The 23295-nt window shown below is 37.9% G+C and overlaps 1 protein-coding gene across 4 annotated transcripts in view; it reads right to left on the bottom strand.

Moving 5' to 3' along the window:
- The window catches only part of AKT3 (AKT serine/threonine kinase 3), a 326388-nt gene that overhangs the window by 61507 nt on the left and 241586 nt on the right, over window positions 1-23295 (bottom strand). For all 4 annotated transcript variants that reach the window (XM_070602171.1, XM_070602173.1, XM_070602174.1 and 1 more), the window contains 2 exons: window positions 12739-12861; window positions 2517-2645 (listed from right to left, as the gene is read on the bottom strand). In XM_070602171.1, the coding sequence (XP_070458272.1) occupies window positions 2517-2645; window positions 12739-12861 (252 nt within the window). The remainder of the gene's footprint in view (window positions 1-2516; window positions 2646-12738; window positions 12862-23295) is intronic.

The following is a 23295-nucleotide window of genomic DNA, read 5'->3' as shown; positions in this document are numbered from 1 at the left end:
CTGTGTACAGAATATATATATATATATACTATATATATATATTTTTAAAGATTTTATTTTTTTCCTTTTTCTCCCCAAAGCCCCCTGGTACATAGTTGTGTATTTTTAGTTGTGGGTCCTTCTAGTTGTGGCATGTGGGACGCCACCTCAGCATGGCTTGATGAGCGGTGTCAAGTCCATGCCCAGGACCCTAGCTGGCGAAACCCTGGGCTGCTGCAGTGAAGCACATGAACTTAACCACTCGGCCACAGGGCCGGCCCCCAGAATATATTTTTTAAAAAAAATTCTGATCCTCAGTTCCATCACCTTTAAAAAGATCAAGTTTGCTATTACAAAAGGTTATTCAAATATGCCACGCACTTATCTAGCAGATGGCACATAGCCCGTGCTCACTGAATCGCAGCCCGCACTCAGCACAGAGCAAGGCCTCCCCGTGCGGTTCCAGCCACACTAGCCTTCTCAGAGTCTGAGGGAGAACCGAGCGTGCTCCTGCCTCAGGGCTTTACTGCAGCTACTCTCTGTGTTTGTAAAGTTCTTCCCCTCTATTTAGGCAACAGCTGCCTCCTTCCTTGCATTCAGGTCTCTGGTCAAACATCACTTTCCCTGAACATCCCATTTACAGAAGATTATATTTTCCAAAGGTAGCTGCAACATCATCTCCCATCTCACGCGCTCTTCTACCATTGAGAGGTGGGGTCAATGTCACTGTCCCTTAAATCTGTGTACGCTTAGGACTGCTTAACTGCAAGCATATGACAGAAATTATGTCGTGTAATTTCTGAAACCAGGTCATAAAAGGAGATGCATACACGAAAATTCACAGCAGCATTACAGCCAAAAAGTGGAAACAACCCAAATGTCCATCAACTGCTTAACAGATAAACAACATGTGGTATGTCCATACAATGGAGTATCATTTGGCAATAAAAAGGAATGGAGTACTGATAACATGCTAACACATGGATGAATCTTGAAAACATTACGCTAAGCGAAAGAAGCCAGGCACAACAGGCCACGTATTATATGATTCCATTTATAGGAAATGTCCATAATAGGTACATCTATAGAGACAGAAAGTAGACTAGTGGTTGCCTAGGGGGAGGGGAGGCCAGGGAACTAATGGGTATGGGATTTCTTTGTTGGAGTGATGAAAATATTCTGGAATTAGACACTGGTGATGGTTGCACAACTTTGTGAACATACTAAAAATCACTAATCTGTCCTTTAAAAGGCTGAATTTTATGGTATGTGACTTATACTGTAATAAAATTATAAAAAATGTACTAAGAAAAGAAATTTTCAAAAAAACTAATAAAACATTTCTTGATGGTTTACTAGGTGGGGGAAAAAAAAGATGCAGCTTCTAACTTGTTACCCCGGACATTCACTTTTAGAATCCAGAGCCAAAGAAGTCTGACTACCCTGCAGCCATCTTGTTATGAGGAAGCCCAGCCATGCGCAGAGGCTAAGGTTGCACACAGACAATCCTGTTGATAGCCCTGCTAGGGTACCAGTTGACAGCCAGCATCCACTGTCAGACACGGGAACAAAGATGCTTCCCGACTCCAGCCTTCAGCCAGCGTTGCCTCCCTCCTGCAGTTCTTCTGGCTGAGGCCTCACATCCTGTGAGCAGAGACAAGCCACCCGCGCTGTCCCCTGCTGCACTCCTGACTCAGAATCACCATCACACAGAATGGTGTTGCTCACCAGTAGGCTCTGGAGTGGCATGTGACACAGCAATGGAAACGTGAACACTATTTGAGTCACCACACCACACCACCCCTTTACCAAGTCTTCTTTTCTTCCTAGTACTTATTCATTACATGACATGATGTGGTTTATTTATTTTTATTCTGTATCCCTCCACCACAAGTAAGTTCCCTGAGAGCTGGATCCTTTGCGTCTTGTTCCCGTAACCATATCACCCTAAAAAATACCCAACACATAGCAGACACATAATATATAGTTGTTGAATAAACAAATCAATGAATTCTTGTGGAACCTTCAGCATGGGGAGGTCACAGGTTGGAGCTTGCTTTGGCATGAACTCCAAAATGAAGCCACTGCCATTTCATTAACTTTCTCAATGAAATATTTTCGAATAATGAAGTACAAAAATGCACATTACTACAAATCCAAATTATCATTCTTTGTTTCTAAGGAAAATCCAAGATGGTTTATAAAACTGTAAACATTCTTGTTGAAGTCATTCAATTATTCTCTTTTAATAAATGAATCAAAATGGGCATAATCAAGGAACAAAATGTATATGGCCAAGAAATAAAAATTTTCTTACTCTATTATAGTTAGTACCTTTGTGCTCATAAAGTTTATAGAATTTAATTTCTACATATTCTTTCTTGCCTTATAATAAATACATTAAACAGATGGGACCAAAATAGATTTGATTCCTCTTGAAATCTAGGTCTTACAATTTTTTTTTAATGCTTAAATGGTTCACATCGCAAAACACTATGTCAATGTTATTTTTTCCCAAGAAGGGAACCACAACCTACCTCTGGTGCCAGGTATTCTGGTGTTCCACAGAACGTCTTCATGGTGGCGGCATCTGTGATCCCTTCTTTGCAAAGTCCAAAATCTGTAATTTTTATGTGCCCGTCTTTATCCAGCATCAAATTCTCCAACTGCATAGTAAGAAAAATGACATAATTTGTTCCATAGTCTTCAAAAATAGGAAAATACTGCTTTGAAAAGTTATTGAATGATGTGTAAGCTATTCTGGAAAGAGGACACGGTTGTAGCTAACAGAACTTTCAGTACATACAAACCCTGTAGCTTCCTAGCTCATCTTTAAAAAGAAACATGCATATGATCCAGCTATTCCACTGCTGGGTATTTATCCAAAGAACTTGAAAACACAAAGGCATAAAGATACTTGCACCCCTATGTTCATTGCAGCATTATACACAATAGCCAAGACTTGGAAGCAACCTAGGTGCCCATCAAGGGACGAATGGATAAAGACACGATGGACTACTACTCAGCCATAAGAAATGATGAAATCCAGCCATTTGTGACAACATGGATGGACCTTGAGGGTATTATGCTGAGTGAAATAAGTCAGAGGGAGAAAGTCAAATACCATATGATCTCACTCACAAGTAGAAGATAAAAACGACAAAAAAACAAAACAAAACATAGCACTGGAGATTGGACTGGTGGCTACCATACGGGAAGGGGGGAGGGGGGAGGGCAAAAGGGCTGATTAGGGTCACATGTGAGGGGATGCACTATAATTTGTGTTCAGGTGGTGAACAGGATGTAATGTATCCAGAATTTGAAATATGACGTACATCGGAAAAAAAATAAAAATAAAAATAAATACTTAAAGAGGATAAAATTATTAATTTTTAAATGAATGAGAGTAAGAGTCATTATTGTGCAAGTTCTGAGAACTAAAGCCTAATTAACTTTTCAAAGCAAACATCAACTCTTTTTTTTCAAAAAAAATAAATTACAATTTAAATAATCCCAAAGAGATGAGCATCTTCTCCTAGATATATATAGATGGTTTTCAGTAATTTCTCTTGGGAATCTATTGCTATTGTAAAATATTTGCTTACAGAAATATTTTTTGATGGTGGTTGTAAATCAAACCTAAATATTGTTTTGTAAGGTAAGGCAATATCCTCTTTTGCAGTTCTTTGTAATAAAGAAACACCAACCCTTTTAAATATAAAAAGAAGAATATCAAAGTCAAACATTCAATAGTTAATGAAAATATATAGCACAAATATTGTAAAGTTGGAATCTCTTGGAACTCATTAACTCTAAAACACCAAAGAGAATCTTATAGTTTAACCAAGTAGCAAAATCATCTGGATCAAGTGAAAATTATGAAATGCAAGAGGGAAGGAGTTTGTGCAAGTCCAATGCAATGGAAAACAGTAACAATAACTCATCTTTTCCTCCTAGTTTGAACCCAAAGTTATGATTATCATCACACAGACATACATTTGAGTTCTGAGTTGTGATCTTATAGCCTTATGCAGATGGTCCCCTAACCTTGACCGGTCATGTAGACACCACCTAAAGGAATACGTGAGAAACACATGTGAAAACTATACTGGCAGGATAAATGATAATTCACTTATTTAAGGAGAAGATACTTATCCTACTCCTTAATGTGATGACATACGAAAGTGCTTACCCGAACTCTGAAGACAATATCGAATTCAAAACAGAACTCCACACAGGAACATAAACCACAGACACCAATCACACAGAATGTGATGATATGATACTCTGCCATATTATCCAATGTCTTATAAACCAGAAACTAACTGGAGCGAAGTTGTGTTCAGTGAAGGAAAGATAGAACAGACATAAGTCCTTGGGTATAGCACTTACTGTGCTACCCAACTGAACTAAATGCTCAATGCGTGTTTCATGAATTGCAGGTACTTCAGAGAAGCGAATTTGTGACTTGTCTACAGAAAGCTAAATGAACTCCAAATATATTGTTGAACCTTTTAAAAGTAAAAGTTCTCTTATTTTATCTAAATTCAGATACTCTGCATCTTCCTTACACTTCTCTAGCAACTGCAACTTAAAAATCAAGCCTAGTTTGCCCAAATGGCAATAAGTCCTGAATACTGGAACCAATCAGAAACATCAAGAAAGAGTTTCTTTGCCAACTGCTCTTTCTTGCTATTATCTCTTTGTCTCTGCCTTAGTCTTTCTCATCTTCATGCTTCTGGTTTTCTCTCCTTTTCCCTTCTCTCTCTCTCTCTTTTTTTTTTTTTGGTGAGGAAGACTGGCCCTGAGCTAACAGCTGTTGCCAATCCTCCTCTTTTTGCTTGAGGAAGATTGTCACTGACCTAACATCTGTGCCCATCTTCCTCTATTTTATGTGGGATGCTGCCACAGTGTAGCTTGCCGAGCAGTGCTGGGGAGCCAAATCTTCGAACACTGGGCTGCCAAAGCGAAGTGTGTGAACTTAACCATTACACCACCAGGCCAGGCCCCTCCTCTTTCAAACAACACCCTCTTATTCCTTTCTCTCCTATCTTGCCATAAGGAGAAAGACAAGTATATAGTAGTGGATCTTTCGTTTGTTAAATAAAAATATATGTGCTCTGCTCTTAATTTTTAAAAAATGCTTATTGTATAAATATGTGAATATATAATATATAAAAACAAAACCAAATTAGTTCTTAAAATGTTGTAAGATCTTTTTAAAAACATTTAATAAATCCCTTTTACTAACATAATATACAAAAAATTCTCATAAAAAACTTCAAATAATACATAACATTGAATAAAATATGAATATACTATCTACTCCATTCCATTCCCACTCCCATCCTAGTTTGGTGTATATGTCAACCTTCTTTATGCGCTTTACATGCCTTGGACAGTATTCATGGAAACATGGTAGCGGCAGGACGCACCACTCCTCCACATTTTGACAAGGCTATTTTGAAGTGGATGGATACAGAAGTATCATAATGTACAAACACTGTCTTTTAACACCAAGAAGTATATATATTTTAAAAAATCCTGATTTGTACCTAATTCTCTACCCTCATATCTCATCTCTAAGATACCAAGGGTTGAGGGATGAGGAATGAAGTGAGATGCAGGCATGTGGCTGGAGTGAGGAAATAGGTTAAGGTGACCAGGAGTCCCAGTTTGCCCAGAACTGAGGGGTTTCCCAGGACACAGGACTTAAAAGTTCTGTAACTGGGGAGTCCTAGGCAAACCAGGAGTTGGTCATCCTACTTGTTTTATAAATGAGCTTTTAAAAAAAATTACAATGATATAGTAAGAAATCAGGTTGGCCTAAGGGATGACTGAGAGAAATGGGGTGAGGGTATGGTGATGGAGTGAGAGGTAGCATATTACATGGGAAGCAGGAGAGAACAACAGGGGTGGGAGCATGGGGTCAAGTCAGAGGGCTTTCATGTGAACTCAAGCTTTATCCCTTACTCACTGTGTGTCCTTGGGCATGGTACTGATTTCTATGTGCCTCAACTTCATCTATAAGACACAGGTAAATAACTGTAACAATCCAATGTGATTGTTTTGAGAATTAAATGAGATACTGAATGCAAAACTCAACAGATTGTGAGCATTCAACAAAGGTATTGATCACTTATTAAATATGGAGAGTTTAAATGGCTGATTTGTAAGTTATCAAAATCGTGTATGCTCTTCCAGACAACTTCTGTTTTAAAGAAAAGAGCAAAGTTCAGGAGTGGAATCCTATAAAACACTTTTGTCAGCTCAATGACTTCATTAAAAACACTTTCCAATATGCAATAATTTCTTTTGAAGAAAACAACAAAACTAAATATTTCATAATTTTTCAGCAAGTTAGTTTACAATAGTGTCCACCTTCTTCTGTCAATTATTTTTCTTCTCTATCTTGAAATGTCATTTTGCCAAATGTGAATGACAAGAACAACTTGTCCATCAAAAGTATAAACAATAGTCAAAGATGCATCACCTTTAAAAAATGTCATCTCCAAATCTAATCTTGTATAAGGAAAAATCGGGGGGTAATTAAATATTCAGTCTTGTTAAAAAATAAATAATAATTTCACACAGATGCATAAGAAAGTTTCCATAAGACAGGAACCATTAGTGGTGTGATTCACAGATATGAAGGATGCACAGAATCATCTGGAAGTCTTTTCACAGCAGATCAATGGCCTGGATATACCAAAACACCTGGAAATCACTTCCTTAGTACATTTATTTATTTTTTTTTGAGGAAGAGTAGCCCTGAGCTAACTACTACCAATCCTCCTCTTTTTGCTGAGGAAGACTGGCCCTGAGCTAACATCCATGCCCATCTTCCTCTACTTTATATGTGGGATGCCTACCACAGCATGGCTTTTGCCAGGCGGTGCCATGTCCGCACCCGGGATCCAAACCGGCGAACCCCGGACTGCCGAGAAGTGGAACGACTTCCTTAGTGTATTTAACACTAACATAAAGAAGATTTAGTCAAACATTTTTAGGAATCTTTCTATTGTATAAAGGAGGAATAAAAATACTTACAAATAACTGTTCTTTGGTTTTCTCTCCTAAATCTCATGGCTTTCCTTCTTCCATTAGCCATAAAATGCAAAATGCATACTATCACTGACTGTTCGGTACTCTCTATTTATGAAACTTTAAGTGCATCTGTTTTATTTCCACAGTCTTAGTTTCCCAGATTGGGAGCAGGGAAATACGTTTATGCTTAATGGATGCGTCCACTGGCAAAAGCAATGACGAAGTCAAACAGGAAGTTTGAAAAAAAGATTATATATTAAAAATCTGGGTAATGCTTACTATTTGTATCAGTTAGAAGGCTGTTATCTAACAGTTCATGCTTTAAGGAAAGAAAAAACATTACACATATATCTCACAGAGTTTCCATAAAAAAGGCCACATTTTTGACCCAGTTGAAGTGGACAGGCGTTATTTGATACAGGGTCTTGACTCAGTGCATATAAGAAAAAATAGTAGATACTGAAATCATTTTTCCTCTATGCTTTATGGACAAGAAATTATAGCAAGAAAGTTTATTATGCTCCTTTCCGCTCTTGCTGGTGCCCAGAATATAATTAAACTCCAAAAATCCTAGCTGTCTTTAATACAGTGCTTTCCAACCTCTACACTTCATAGTACAATAAAAAATGAAATTTGCGGGATGTACCAGGATCAGTGGACAGGCTGCCTGAGGCCAGAACTGACTGGCCCCGGGGCTCCTAAATCCCCTGGCGGGCTGCGGGAGGCCACGGCTGGGGCACACCTATAATTCATTTGTGGCACACAGGCCGCGCAGCTCTGCTTAACACACATCAAGGTAGCTATTAGAAAGTTTGCTAAACCTTCGAATATAATATTTATCTACCTATCTTTTAGGTACCATTTTATTTAAATGGGTGACACTGTGCTTAAACAAAGGCACGAAAACAGCAGTTCTTAAGGGCCCTGATGGCTACACTGTAGCAATATAAAGGAACGGTTCCTCTCACTCACTCTTACACCCCTTTCAGCACAGTTACATCAGACTCGGTGTTCAGGACCGAGACTGCCTCAGGCCCAAGAATGCAGTAAGGAATCCTCCTCTACACACTGCGTATTTAGGTTTACACGCATCAAAGTGCCAAAATGTCACACAAGTTGGCCTGCAGGAACTGAATGACCACGAATTAAAAGAGTGTGCTGAAATACTGAAAGAGAAACATGTCTTCACTTTCAAACTTCCTAAGCTCGAAAAGGATTCATAACGTACAACACTGGAGACCCCATCTAGGTTGCCAAGCCACTCAAGAATTAACTACAAATAAAGAACATAGCCCAGTAGTAAAACTTAATTTTTTTCTTTTTGGGGAAGACAGGCCCTGAGCTCACATCCATGCCCATCTTCCTCTACTTTATATGTGGGACGTCTGCCACAGCATAGCTTGACAAGCGTTGCGTAGGTCTGCACCTGGGATCCAAACCAGTGAACCCCGTGCCGCTGAAGTGGCACTGTGCCACTGGGCTTGCACCAGTACAATTTAATTTTAGAGGTGGAAGGGATTTTTAATAGCAGTGGCTTAAAATTTCTATAAAACAGCGCGTTCAGAGTGACTGCCTGATTAGAAGTGGGAGCTGGGGGCACGTCTTCAGACTCCGTACGTAAAGCACAGGTGCGGTCTTCACTCAGACTGAGCTTTTGTTCGGGGGGAGCTTCCAGGGCCAATGAAGACTGAGCCGGCAGTGGTAAAGGACTCGCTGAAGCCATCCCTTTGTGTCATTCTGAGTCTCTGAAATTATCTAAATCTTCCAACATTAATAATGTAAATGATTAACTATTAAACTCTGGGTAGAAAGCAGATTAAATTTTCCACAAGCAGGATATAGCAGCAAGGTATGTGTTGTTTTCTGCCCCTCGCTTGTGTCACAAACTCTTGGAGAAGTTGATTCTCAGTGAATCCCACTGTTACCGCATGCACGTTTGCAAATGCCCCCATTCAGCCTCTTCTGTGCTTGGACGGCCATGGGTGTTGAAAAGAAAGGTTACACTTGCAAAATGAGAACTAAGCAGAAAAGTTTTTAACACAATTTGCACTACTGATGAAGTCTCAGAAGAGATTTCTTTAAATGTTGTTGTTACCATGAAGCAACACCACTTGTTCCTATGTAATCACAAAGAATTTGGGTCCTGACTGAAACAAAATTTCACACCATGACATGTATTGAAAAATTAAGCAAAATTACTTTTTAAAGTGCAACAAAGGTTGGAATAATTTATGTGTTGCTATGAATATCAAATTATTAGGAAATACTAACTGATAAAATATCTTAAATTAACTTGCACACAAAAAAGGCTTTGCCTCCAATGATAAATGGGGCAGTGGCGGATAAGACTGATTCACTTGAGAGGTGCAGGAAACACAGGCATCTCAAATAGATTTGCCTTTAAATAAACACGAGGTCACTAGGAAGAGAATGATAAAGATAAATCTGAGATTGATGAATCAATGTAGGTATCTAAATCAGTTTTTGATGATGCTATTTTTAATACATCTGGTATAAATATATCTAAAACATGCATTCTCTTATCTTTGGCAGTTTTATTCACATTTTAGGTGACCTCCCAGAGCTAACCCAATGCATTTCTCCATCTAGATTTCACTGCAACACTAGAAAGGCAGAATGGTATAACGAAGAGAACATTAGACCTGGAGCTAGGATTTACAGGTTCTAATATCTTGATTATGTCACCAACTTAGTCCACTACTTAGAATAAGTTACTTACGAGGCCTGTCAGCTTCAAGGATCTCATGTGTAAACTACGGTTCAGCTCTAAATTTCCATGATCCCACCTAAAGTATCTTATTCCATTATGCATAATCCTGTGCACTCTGGATAGAGGTAAGACTTGTATAAATTCTGAACATTTGCCTTTTCACATTACATGTATTTTTTTTGCTGTAAATTCATATGGTTTCTGTACTATGCTATACATTTACTTAGAATTTTAAGTTAAGGTTATATTTTAAAAAAATCCAAGCATACAGAGCAGAGACCATTTAATTGTCTAGCAAAGTTAGTGGTCTATGCATATGGTAACTACATGACTAGTACTCATATATAAAGTAAATATTTTATATGGCAGTTTAATAAATTTAGTCTAGGGGCCGGCCCCGTGGCTGAGTGGTTAAGTTCATGCGCTCTGCTTTGGTGGCCCAGGGTTTCCCGGTTTGGATCCTGGGCACGAACATGGCACTGCTCATCAGGCCATGCTGAGGCAGCATCCCACACAACACAACCAGCAGGACCACAACTACAATATACAGCTATGTACTGGGGGGCTTTGGGGAGAAAAAGAGGAAGAAGGAAGGGAAAAAAAAAGATTGGCATCAGATGTTAGCTCAGGTGTCAATCTTAAAAATAAGTAAATAAATAAATTTAGTCTAATTCCATCAGAAAGGACAGGCCAACAAAACTCATTAAATGAACTTTAATGTCCAAATATGTTGAGTCATTTACTGAGAAATGATTAACAGAGAACAGTGACCAAGACCATCCCAATTACATCACTACATCATTAAGGGACCAACGCTGACAATCAAATGATCATTGCTTTCTTTAGACTGCTAATCCTATCTTCCAGTTTTAAGCATTTTGCTGTGTTATCAAGTACTTCAAAATTATTCTCATTTCCTTAAACCCAGGAAATCCTCCCCTTTCTCCCTACAAATAGGATTCATAAAATACAAAGTGAGGGGCTGACCCAGTGGCATAGTGGTTACATTCACACACTCCACTTCGGCGGCCTGGGGTTTCTGGGTTCAGATCCTGGGCGTGGACCTACACACTGCTCATCAAGCCGTGCTCTGGAGGCATCCCACACACAGAAAATAGAGGAAGACTGGCACAGACGTTAGCTCAGCGACAATCTTCTCAAGCAAAAAGAGGAAGACTAGCACAGATGTTAGCTCAGTGACAATCTTTCTCAAGCAAAAAGAGGAAGACTGGCAACAGATGTTAGCTCAGGTCCAATCTTGCTCACCAAAATATATATACATATGTATCCATATATAAAGTGGGAGTGGAAGGAGTACACTCAGAGAAGAGCTAACTATTTATAAGTAAATTTGAAAATGCCATATAACTTATAAGTTTTGTCACGCCATATAACTAATTTCTTTAAAAAGTCTCTAGATTCAAGACATTTAAACATTATAGTCTTCTTTGGCCACACAGACATCAGACACAGGGATGCTGAATTCTGCCACACTCCTGGTCATAAAAACCTTCAGGCTAAACATACTGTTGATTTGCAGGCGTCTCTGGTCCGCTCTGGCACTTAGCAGATCTCATCCTCATCTAGATGTTTTATAGTTGGATCGTTCATTTGTCCTAAATATAGTACTTTACAGCTTCTTCTAAATTTTAATAAATAACAGTATGCTATACAAACATACACACTGTATTTCACTGTCATCATGTAAAGTAACGCTTTGAGAGATAGGTACTCCTTATGGTCATTTATAACATAAAGGTACATGATAGGAACATCCTGAAATAACCTAGACAAATGCTTAAATAATTAGATAACTTAAGAATCTCAGGTGCTTAAAAAGGAGTGAGATGGGAGTGAGGGGATAACTGTGATTCCTCTTGCATGCCACAAAAAAATGCGTAGATATACACCTCATTTAATACAAACAGAATTTCATAAAAGACTCATGTAATTTCCATTTCTACAAATCAAATAATATTTTTAATGAAGTAGTACTTGATAAATAAAGCAATTCTGCATCAAATTTTAATAGGTCAAGATTACTACATGATTTACTTTTTAAGAAAGTAATATTGTCACATTTAGAATTTGTTCAAAATGTGTCATGATACAAATTACCTTAATATGGCCAATCTAATTCAAAATAGTATCATGAGAATCACTATTACCTTTCACGAGCTACTCCAAGAGTCAGCCAACTATGGCCTGTGGGCAAAAGCTAGCCAACTGCCTGATTTTGTAAATCAAGTTTGACTGAAACACAGCCAGACACACTCGTTCACGTACCGTCTACGCTGCCTTCGCCCGACTGTCGTAGAGCTGAGGAGCTGCGAGAAACTGGATGGGCAGCAAAGCCCAAAAGATTGACTATCTGGCCTTTCCAGAAAGTTCATCAAGCCCTGAGCTATTCTGAGGGTCTCATCAGAAAGGAGCTTAGAGAAGTCAAGTCAGTATTACTGGTAAAACAAAACAGTGCTTTTTAAAATGGAAACTAAACAAATTACTATAAGGCTGTATTGGAATGCCTCAGGAATTTAACCCTGCCAAAACAAAAACAAGTATTTTCCTCCCAATAAATAATCTTATTTATTATGAAAGTTTCTTCATAATACAACATTGGATGTTACAATATAATACTGAAATTCATTTTAAAATGTTACCTGCAAAGTTACTTGACTTTTAATCAGGTGTCTAACATTACTCATGTCATTTACAGAAAAATGAGTCTCTTATTGGTAGACCACATTTGATCAGAGCAGTCAAGCAAAAATTACTTTTCACATCAAAAACTCAGACATAAAGGAACTACGTACATATCAGCGAATGAAATTTCCTGTCCAGTGCAGTGAACTACATTCTTAAACAGAGAGCTTTTTTCCCCAATGAAATCTGCTTTTCTCCAAACTGTGTAACTTTGTAATTACTTTATGTTTGTCCCCATAGACTCTGCAAAAGCAAATTCTGACTCCTTTTCCTTTTACCTTGAGATCACGGTACACAATCTTCCCGGAGTGCAGATAGTCCAAGGCAGAGACGATTTCTGCACCATAGAAACGCGTGCGGTCCTCAGAGAACACCCGCTCTCTCGACAAATGGAAAAACAGCTGCAGGGTAAACAGCAGGGACAGGGCTGTAATAATTACTGATTTAGTGGGGGAAATTAACACAAACATAAAACACCTCTCCTCACCATATTGTGACGGTAGATAGCGTACTCTCAGTGGACACTGAGCACTCCTAGACAGCAGCTGGCTTAGCTTTTCCAGGTTTCCAAGGGGAGACTGCGGGCTGTTACATCAGCGTTTTAATCAATATCCCAATCTTGTTTAAGGCATTCTGCTTGCCACCCATTTAACCTTCAGTTACCAGAGGAAAAGGCAGGCATCATCAGACTGCATTTCGCCTCACGATGCTGTTGCCTCACTCTTTCAAGGATTAGGTACTGAGACATTATTACAATAAGTGAGCACAAGGATAGATGGAGTATGTCTACTTACTCATTTGATTTCAAAGAAAGGACTGCTGATTGGCTCAAACTGATTTATGTGAACTTGTTATATTCTACAACTGTTGATTCACCACGATCTCTCCAGAAACGTTTTCAAAGTCTGAATCAGTTTTCTGTGGTGAGAAACTGCGAGGCTTTAAGTTTCTAATTTATTTTAGTAATGCCCAAAACGGACTGAGAAGCTCCCATTATTCCGCTTACAGTTTTCAATGTATATTCTTCCTGTTTCAAAAATTAACTACGCCACCGATCTTTTCTCACATAATCACTTAAAACTATAAGCCCATCCATTTCCTGTTAATCACACAAAAGATATACCACTCAGTCAACAAATATTTATTGGTGCTCCCTGTGGCCAAGCATCCAGCTCTCCTTTTAGGCCAGCTCTTTATGCAACAAACCGCCCACCGCACCTCTCAGTTCCCCGATGTATGAGAGGAAGGAGCAGGTTTCAGGCACTGTGAGTTGACTATGGACCTTTGCTGTACGATTTCACTGCATGAAGGACTCTGCTAAGAACAATGAAAGACAGCTAACAGAGCTGAGCACACAGCTGAGCAGCAGGGTAGGTACTTATGCATGTCTGTGATTAAAGACATGAACCACAGTCAATGCATCCTCGAATTCAAGGTCAGAAATTAACTATACCGTCACACGAATCACTGACTCTTACTGTTTCTGCAAAGTTATAAGAATTACAGTTAAGTAAGACTTGCTCCTCACACACAAATCATAATTCAGGTAACATAAAAGAGGTTCCTACGGATTCCTCCTCTGCTCCACCTCCACCTCCACTTCAGAGCCTAGCATCGTTTTCAGAGCAGCTTTACGCATAACCATTGTCGTAGTCAAGAGAGGGAGGTAATATCATGTAATTATTGACAAAAAAAGACTGGCTCAACATTAGTTATAGTAAAATTAAAATATGTGGCAGATAGTCTCTAAATTTTAATTCTCTACTATATTGTCAAATTTTATCAAATCAAAGATGCCATTGCTTGGGACTCCATCATCATTTTATGTTAACAGCAAGAAAGAAAAAAAATGTTGTCAACTAAAACTATCATACACCATCAAATACAAAAGGTATTCTAATTGCAGAAATGTTAAATGTGTCTTAAAAATGATCAAATATAGTATGCCAAAAATCAAAATAATGTATACAATTACTCAGAGACATTTTTCAAAATTCATTCATTCTACATAGGCAGATATATATTATTAATGCATTATCATTCAAATGAGGACAAGAAGTAGAAAGAAGCATGGAACATCTGTAAAATCATTCTGAAAAGTTTCCAGGTCAAAATAATTTCTGCCATGCTTTATACAAAATATCACTAGCTTTGATGGAGGAATCCCTGTGACCTCTATGTAGATCTATGGTAGTTTTCTAATGGGAGGAAAATCGTAGGTAGATTTCTAAATTTTCTTAAAATAATGTCACACCTACTACCCACTCATCCACTGTACAAAAGATATAGATCCTCTCTAAGTCAGTGTAATACATGTGGGCTTCTACATCTTTATTTACACCATCTATCTTCAACTTGTCTCCCAGCCAATTTATATAAAAATATCAGCTAAAAAAAATACTTAAGGAGAAGAATCCTATTTATTTTTCAATCTGCTGTCCTCTGATGTCTACCCTTGCCACTTTAAAGAATTTGTTCTTGTTAAGATAACCCAAGAACCTCTTAATTGCCAAATCCAACAATCTATTTACAATCTATACCCTTTCTTTCCGTTCTGGAGCTCAGAACATCATCTACTGCTCTCTCCTTCTTGAAAACATTCCTTGGCTTTGGTAATACAACTCTCTCCTGATTTTCAACCTCAGTCTTTGGATATTCCTTCTCAGTTTGCACCAATTTTCAATTTCGTGAGCATCAATTATTTTAAAGTCACCGTGTTGGGCACTGGGAAGAAAAAAGAGAGCATAAAATGATGATTAAGACATAGTCCCTGATCTTAAGAAATTCAACCCAGTGAAGGAAACATAAGCATAGATTAAAGAAAAGCAAGCTAGTTGTGATAAATTCTGAAACTCCAGTATTAAAAATGCTTTGAAGAGTGATTAATCTTCACTGGGATGATCTGAGGAGACTCTACAGATAAGGTATTATCTCACGTTCTGAAGGATGGGATTGTCCACAAATGGAGAATACAAAGGAAGCTGACAAAAGATTGCTATGTACGTTTTACCTATCTTTATATTACTAATACAGCATAGTATATTACCCACATATAGTAGGTAATAACAAATGTTTGTTATTTGTTATTGAAATTTGTTATTTGTTATTGAAAGAATTAATTCTAAAAAGAAAAACCCGCCATGGCAAGGAAACACATGCAGGGAATATGCGTAGCTGAAAAATAGTACATTCAGGGCAAAGACGAGGCCAGACTGTTTTGAACCTTGACTGCCATGATATGAGTTTGCAATTTATTCTGTATACAGATAGTGAAAGAGTTTTGGGTAAAAAAATTAGCATAATTTTAAAAACAACTCTAGCAGCAATTGGAGAATCAATTAAAAAGATCTGAGACTACAGCCAGGTAAACAATTCATAAAGTACAACCAAAAAAGTTACTGAGCACCTATCTAGCACAACTCTTGTGAAAAGCTGCAGACACAATGAGAAATGACACCGATCTAAAAGGATATTATTTAAACAATTCTCCTAAAAATATGGTAGTTATCAAATAGAGAGCACAAATAAAGAAGTGAACAAATACGTCTGGGAATATCAGAAGTTACATTCAAGCTAGATAAGAACTTCTGAGGCACCGCAGCTAGAGTGGTAGTCACAGACATTTCAAGAGCGTCAACATTCCAGAGGGCACTAGCCATTTGGGTCAAGGGAAACAAAAAGTATGTTGAGGTTTCCCTATCGAGGCTGAGCTGCTGCCAGCAGTATAGAGGAAAAGAATGGGGATGGGGACAGAGGAGCAATGGATTTTATTGTGACTGATGTCATTTAAATAAGCACTTGATAGCAAAGATTTGGAGCTATGGGATCCAAGGGTACAGAGGTAGATACGGGAGTAATTTATATAAGGGATATTGTTGAAACCAAGGAAGCACAGTATAGCTCAGGAATTCAGTAGGAACTGAAAATAGAGTTAAGGTCAGAATCTTAGGATGCCACTTACATAAGGACAGGAAGAAGAAACAGAACAGGATACTGAGGTGGAGCCCTAAGAGAAGTACAAAAGGAAAGAAGAATACAAGATCTGAAGAATGAAGGAAAAGAAAGTTTCAAGAAGGAAGTAATGTTTACCTGGCATAGGAATTAGGCCATTTGTTACCTTTCAGGAAAGAGATGTGATACCTACGTGAGCTAAGAAGAGAAGAGAAGTAAAGCTAGAAATGATGCGTGACTCCTTCAGAAAAAAATGAGTGAAATGAGCCAAGATACTGTTGAAACAGAAGGGTTTTGCTCAACATATTAAATAATGCTTTCAGGAAAACTTTTGCCCAAAGAAACTGAGAGATACTATAAAGCTATAATTCATAAGGAGTAGGCACACAAATTGAAAGAAAGATCAATGAATTGAGACAGCCAGAAACAGTTTATTTAATAAGAATTTAATAGATGATGGTAACGCATGACAAAGTATATGGGAAAAAAATAACTATAATAAATGGTACCACAATAATTCCTTAACTTTGGAGAAAAGTAAAATTCAGTTTTTATCTCACATCATAACAAAATAAATTTCACATGTAATTAATAGTTAAATATAAAATATGGAACTAATTTTTAGAAATACTAGAAAATATGAATCAATAGTTATTTGATCTCAGGATGAAGAAGGAGTTTCCAAGTAGAAAAGAAGTGGAACAAATCATAAAAGGAAAAACTCATAGAATTAACCACGTGGAATGGCAAAAATAAATAAAATTGAATATTTATAACAAATATGACAAAGTTCATATGCTTAATATATAAAGAAATCATATGAAAAATAAGAATACTAAACACAAAGGGAAAAAAGGGGAAAGGATAGAGACAATTAACATAAAAGGAATAAAAATGATTACAGTATATGAAAACATCATAATAATCAATGCAGTAGAGATAAAAACGAGACAATTTAACACATCAAGAAACAGTACAGTCAGTGAAAGCGTGGTGAGATAAATAACTTCATACTCTGCTGGCTAGTAAGTAAACAGATAGAAACTCTTTGCAGGACAACTGGCAATAGATGTCAAGATAATTTTTAAGGTACAGTAGTTCCTCTGCTAAAAATGTGCTTTAAAAAAAGGGAAATGTAGAAGTCGTCCATGCAAGGATATTCTCTGCAGCAGTGTATACAATGAAAAGAATGTGAAAACAGCCTTCCGATCATAACGAAAAATAAAATTAGATTTTCATCTAATATCATAACAAAATAAATTTCCACGTAACTAACAGTTATATATAAAATACGAAACTAACTAAAAAACTAGAAAATAAGAATAAAAAGTCCATGAGATTAGACTTACCCCCTTGTTCTAAACAACTAGACAGAAATACATGAAACAAAAAAAGAAAACTGGGAAAAACATACAATACAACTCTTTTTAGATACTGGGCAACAGGCAGCACAGGACTATGATTCTGGTGTGAAGAGAAGCAAATGACGTGAGCCCTAAAATCTCCTGCCTTCTGTCTGAGGGCACTTTCTGGAACATTATGCAGGAAGGGAAATCCCAAACACAACTCAGAGGTCTCACTGCTGGAGAGTTAAGTATCAGATTTTGAGGAGGGTGAGGTGGACAGCATTTGTAAGACAGAACACCAAGGAGGAAGAAGCTACACAGGATCGGCACAGTTGAGACTACTGCTGAATACCAATCAATACACGTGTCAGGTTAAACTCTATGAGAACAAGTGGAGATGGAATGGGGAACCGTATGCCAAAGAACTCCCAGAGTTCACAAAGAGCTGAGAGACATTCAGTTTCTAAGCAGTCAGAAGAGTGTCATTACTAAACACCCAAGCATTCAGCAGATATTTCAAAAAAGTCAGAGTAAGGGCCAAACCTACATTAACAAAGCTCACAAATAAGATGGTAATATATCACTCTTATTTGTAAGTAATTGCCCTCTAGAACAAGGTGGAACCGTGTTTGAAGGAAGACAACAAAATCCAGATACTCACATAAAATTCAAACTATCTGGTATCCAACTGACAATTACTAGACATGAGAAGATGCAGGAAAATATGACCCATAACCAAGATAAAAATCAGTCATTAGACAGAGAGATTAAAAATAACAGAGATGATGGAGTTAACAGACAGTGACCTTAAAACAGTCCATGAACATAAAGAAGAGATAAAGGGAGGGGCTGGCTCCATAGCCAGGGGTTAAGTTCGTGCGCTCCGCTGTGGTGGCCCAGGGTTCAGATCCTGGGTGCAGACATGGCGCCGCTTGTCAGGCCACATTGAGGCGGCATCCCACATCCCACAACTAGAAGGACTGCAACTAAGATATACAACTATGTACAGGGCGGGTTTGGGAAATAAAGCAGAAGAAAAAAAAAATAAGAGATAAAGGGAAACAGAAATAAAAATAAATGGGACTTCTAGAGATAAAACATACAATATCTGAAATAAAAAATTCACTAGATGAGACTAACAACAGATTAGACACTGCAAAAGAAATGACCGATGAACCTGAAATCATAGCAAAAGAAGCTACACATTACAACTGAAAATAAAGAGCCTAGTGACCTGTTGGACAGCATCAAGGAGTCCAAAGTATGCGTGACAGCAGCTCCTGAAAGCGGAAGGACACGTCGGCAAAACAAAGCCTGGAATTCTTCAAACTCAGATAAAGACGACGATGCACAGATCTAAGCATCTCAACGAAACCCAACGAGAAGAAAACTCACAAACATGCCTGAACACTCAGAACCTAATGAGTCACAGCACACTCAAAAGGTTGAAAAAACAGTGATAAAGAGGAAATCTTTTAAAAATTCTGAGGGAAAAAAATTACATACAGAGGAACAAATAGGAGGGCAATCCCAGACTTCTCCTCAGATACTATATAAGCAAGAAGGCAACGGAACGATATGTCCAAATTGCTGAAAGAAAAACAAAAAGGCATCCTAACCTTCTGCACCCAGTGGAAATATCCATAAAATATGAAGGTAAGAGACTCTTGCCTGGAGCAAGATTAACAGATGCCAGATTTACACTTCTTTCTTCAACAACTAGAAAACCATATAAAATAAATAAAACAAAGATTCGTGAAACATGAGGCTTCAGAGTACAGTGAATACAGAGGAGAGGGAAATAAGGTGATCACCATGACTGCTCCAGCTTACTGCCTGGAGAGACTGTCCACGATGTGACACAAAGAGGGACAGCCAAACAGAACCTGGTAGGATCCTTGAGTTAAGGGCAGAGAGCGCAGAGATTGGGGAGATCACAGTAGCTATAATTCACGAGGCAGAGAACCACAGAGAGGAGAGCTCCAGGGCTCTGAGATGCACTGCCTTCAAATCTTACTGATTGGCACATGGATGCGAGGAAAATTCTGAGGCCACAGAAAGAGCCATTGGAAAGGATCATGTGAAATGATCATAGGCTCACAGAGAACCCAAAATACTTTTTATCGTCACCAGGCAAAAAGGAAAGACTCCTTAAGAAATGCGGTGTCCAGTATAGTCCTTGGGGATACTGTCTCAGTTATTAATTAGTGCTAGTTATTAGTTAGGTGTTAGTGCCATTGAGTGGATTCTGACTCCTAGTGACCCCATGGACAGCAGAGCGGAACCCTACCTGGTCTTTCTGCGCCATCCTCTCCCCTTCTGGCGCTGTATGGGACAATGCTCTGCTGCTATTCACAGGGTTTTCATGGCCACCTTTTTTGGAAGTGGGTGGCCCTGCTGCTATTTGAAATACCAGTGGCACAGCTTTCAGCAACACACAGCTCCACAACCAACAGAGGGTGCTGTGGTTCTCTGACCAGGAAACGAACCTGGGCCTAGGCGGTGAGCGTGATGAATCTTAACCGCCTGCCTGTAGGTAGCGCAGCAATATTAGTGTTAGAGAAAAGGCTGTCCGGGTCAGTCTAACTAAGCTTGAAAGCAAGCTGGAAAAGATCATACTGTTTATAAGTAAGTACAATATATATATACATACACACACACACACACATACACACGTATATATATATATATATATATATGGCTTATACATATATATACATATATATGGTTTACGTTAAAAAATATATAGTTTTAAATTCCAAAAATCCTAATAGCCAACAATGTAAAATTGGCAATGTCCAGTGTCTGGCATACAATAAAAAATTATTAGGCATAAAAAAATCAGAAAAATATAACCCATAACTATGAGAAAAATGAATAGAAATGGACTCAGAAAATGACACAGATTGACAGAAACAGATGAATATCATGATAACACAGCTATTAAAAATATAGTCTAGGGGGCTAGCCTGGTGGCATATTGGTTAGGTTCGCGTGCTCTGCTTTGGGGGCCCAGGGTTCACAGGTTCGGACCCCTGGTGCAGACCTACACACTGCTCATCAGGGTATGCTGTGGCGGCATCCCACATACAGAGTAGAGGAAGACTGGCAACAGATGTCGGCACAGGAACAATCTTCCTCACCAAGAATAAATAAATAAATAAATAAATAAATAAAATATATAGTCTAGCGGCCAGCCCAGTGGCATAGTGGTTAAGTTTGCACACCCCGCTTCAGTGGCCTGGGGTTTACAGGTTTGAATCCTGGGTGCTCATCAAACCATCCTGTGATCAAGCCTATTTGTGGTAGGCATCCCATATACAAAAAAATACAAGAAGACTGACACTGATATTAACTCAGGAACAATCTTCCTCAGGCAAAAAGAGGAAGATTGGCAACAGATGTTAGCTTAGGGACAATCCGCCTCACACAACACACACACACACAAACACACATATATATAGTCTAAAAGTTCAAAAGGAAGAGAAGGAAGCATAATAAGGAAATAAATGTAAGATATCAAGAAAGTTCCAAATTAAACTTCAAGAGATGAAGTCTGAGATGTCTGAGATGAAAAATGTACTGGATTGAATAAACAGCATATTAGACACAGGAGAAAAAATTGTTAAACGTTAAGACATAGGAAAAAAAATCTAAAAAACAGAAAAAAAAAGTGAGAAAAACAAACAGAGCGTTAGTAAACCATGGGACATCAAGCCATCTAACATATGTGTAAGTGGACTTTCAGGACAGAAGAAGAGAGCTGAGAGAACAGGAAAAATAAAGAATAACATCCAAAAAGTTTCCAAATTTGATGAAAGCTATAAGCCTACAAATTCACAAAGGCTTAATAAAAAGAACCCAAGCAAAAGAATGGTTAAGAAAACCAAATCAAGGCACATCATAAGCAAATAGCAGAAGGCTGGCGATAAGAGCAAAGCTTAAAAGCAACCAGAGGGTGGAGGCAAGGAGAGACACAGCAAGCACAAAGGAACTAATCCAAGAACGAGAGCAGACTTCAAGAGAGAGGAGTGACACCATTACAGTAATGAAAAACAGAACTGGCAGACTAGAATTTTATGCTAAAGCTAAAATATCTGTCCAAAAATGAGAGCAAAACAGTCTTTTTTGGACACACAAAAGGTCAGAGAATTCATCCCCGGAAACACTGCACTTATAAATGTTCAAGGTAATGCATCAGGCTGACAGAAAATAACAGGTGGAAAATTGGATCTACACAAAGTAAAGACTGCAAACGCTAACTCTGTGGGTAAAAATATATTGATTTTTTGTATGTTTTTACTCTCTTTAAAAGGTAATGATGGTTTAAAGCAAAAATAACAAGGTACTGTGGCATATACAACATTTTTATAGAAAGAACACAAAGGCTTGAAGGGGGAAAATGAAAATGTACTGGTAAAAGGATATTAAGGATATACGTGAAATGGTATAACAACTTGAACAAAAAATGAGGTAAGTTAAACACAAGCTTCTGGTTAAAAACTATCCCACGAAGAAGACTGCAGATCCTCCAAAATTTACAGACAAAATACTAGTGAATTCTATCAACCTCTTAAAGAATAAATAATAACAATTTCATGCAAACAATTCCAAAAAACAAAATAATTCCAACCTCAACACACTGTATGAGGTCAGCATCACCTTAGTACAAAACCAGACAAAGGCATTCCATGGAAAGGGATCAATCATCCCTCATAATCATACACGTAAAAGGTTTAAAAACTTTATCAGATTATACCCAACTAAGTGAGGGTTAATCACAAGCTGATTTAACATTTGGAAATCAATCAAGGTAATTCACTATATTAACAGACTAAAAAAGGGGAAACCGTGTGATCATCTTAATTGATGCAGAAAAACCTTTTAAGAAAAGTCAAAGTCCACTGATGATAAAATCTGTAGGCAAAGCAGAAATAGGAGAGAACTTCCTCAACCTGTGGAAGGCATGAAAAACGCAGAGTTGACATCATACTTAAAAATGAAAGACTGAATCTTTCCCCTCTAGGATTAGGAACATGGATGTTCACTGCTTCTATCTGACTTTGTGCTAGAGTCCTGGCCAGTGAAGTAAGGCACAGACACATAAACAGATAGGTACACAAATATGTAAAGTTTATACAGATTAGAATAGAAGTAAAAATGCCTTTATTCACAGAAAGCCTGTCTACTTAGAAATTCCAAAGAAATTTACAAAAAAATTTCTCAAACTAGTAAGTGAACTTAGGAAAGCCATGGAATACAAGGTAAATACACAAAAATCAACTGTATTATATACTAGCAACAAACAATTTGAAATGGAAAAGACAACAGGAATATGTGAGGAAAAACCGAAAAAAGTTGTGCAAGATCTATTAACCAGAAACTACAAAATGTTTCAACAGAAATTAGAGAAGACATAAGTAAACAGATCTAACGAGGTCATGGATCAGAACACTAAAATGTTGTTAAGATGTCAGTTCTCTCCAAATCGATCTATGGACTCAATGCAATCCCAATCAAAGTTCCAGAAGGCTTTTT

This window comes from Equus przewalskii, chromosome 31 (genome assembly GCF_037783145.1).
Source record: "Equus przewalskii isolate Varuska chromosome 31, EquPr2, whole genome shotgun sequence".
Classification (NCBI taxonomy): Eukaryota; Metazoa; Chordata; class Mammalia; order Perissodactyla; family Equidae; genus Equus; species Equus przewalskii.
This window is presented reverse-complemented; position numbering and strand designations above follow the sequence as displayed.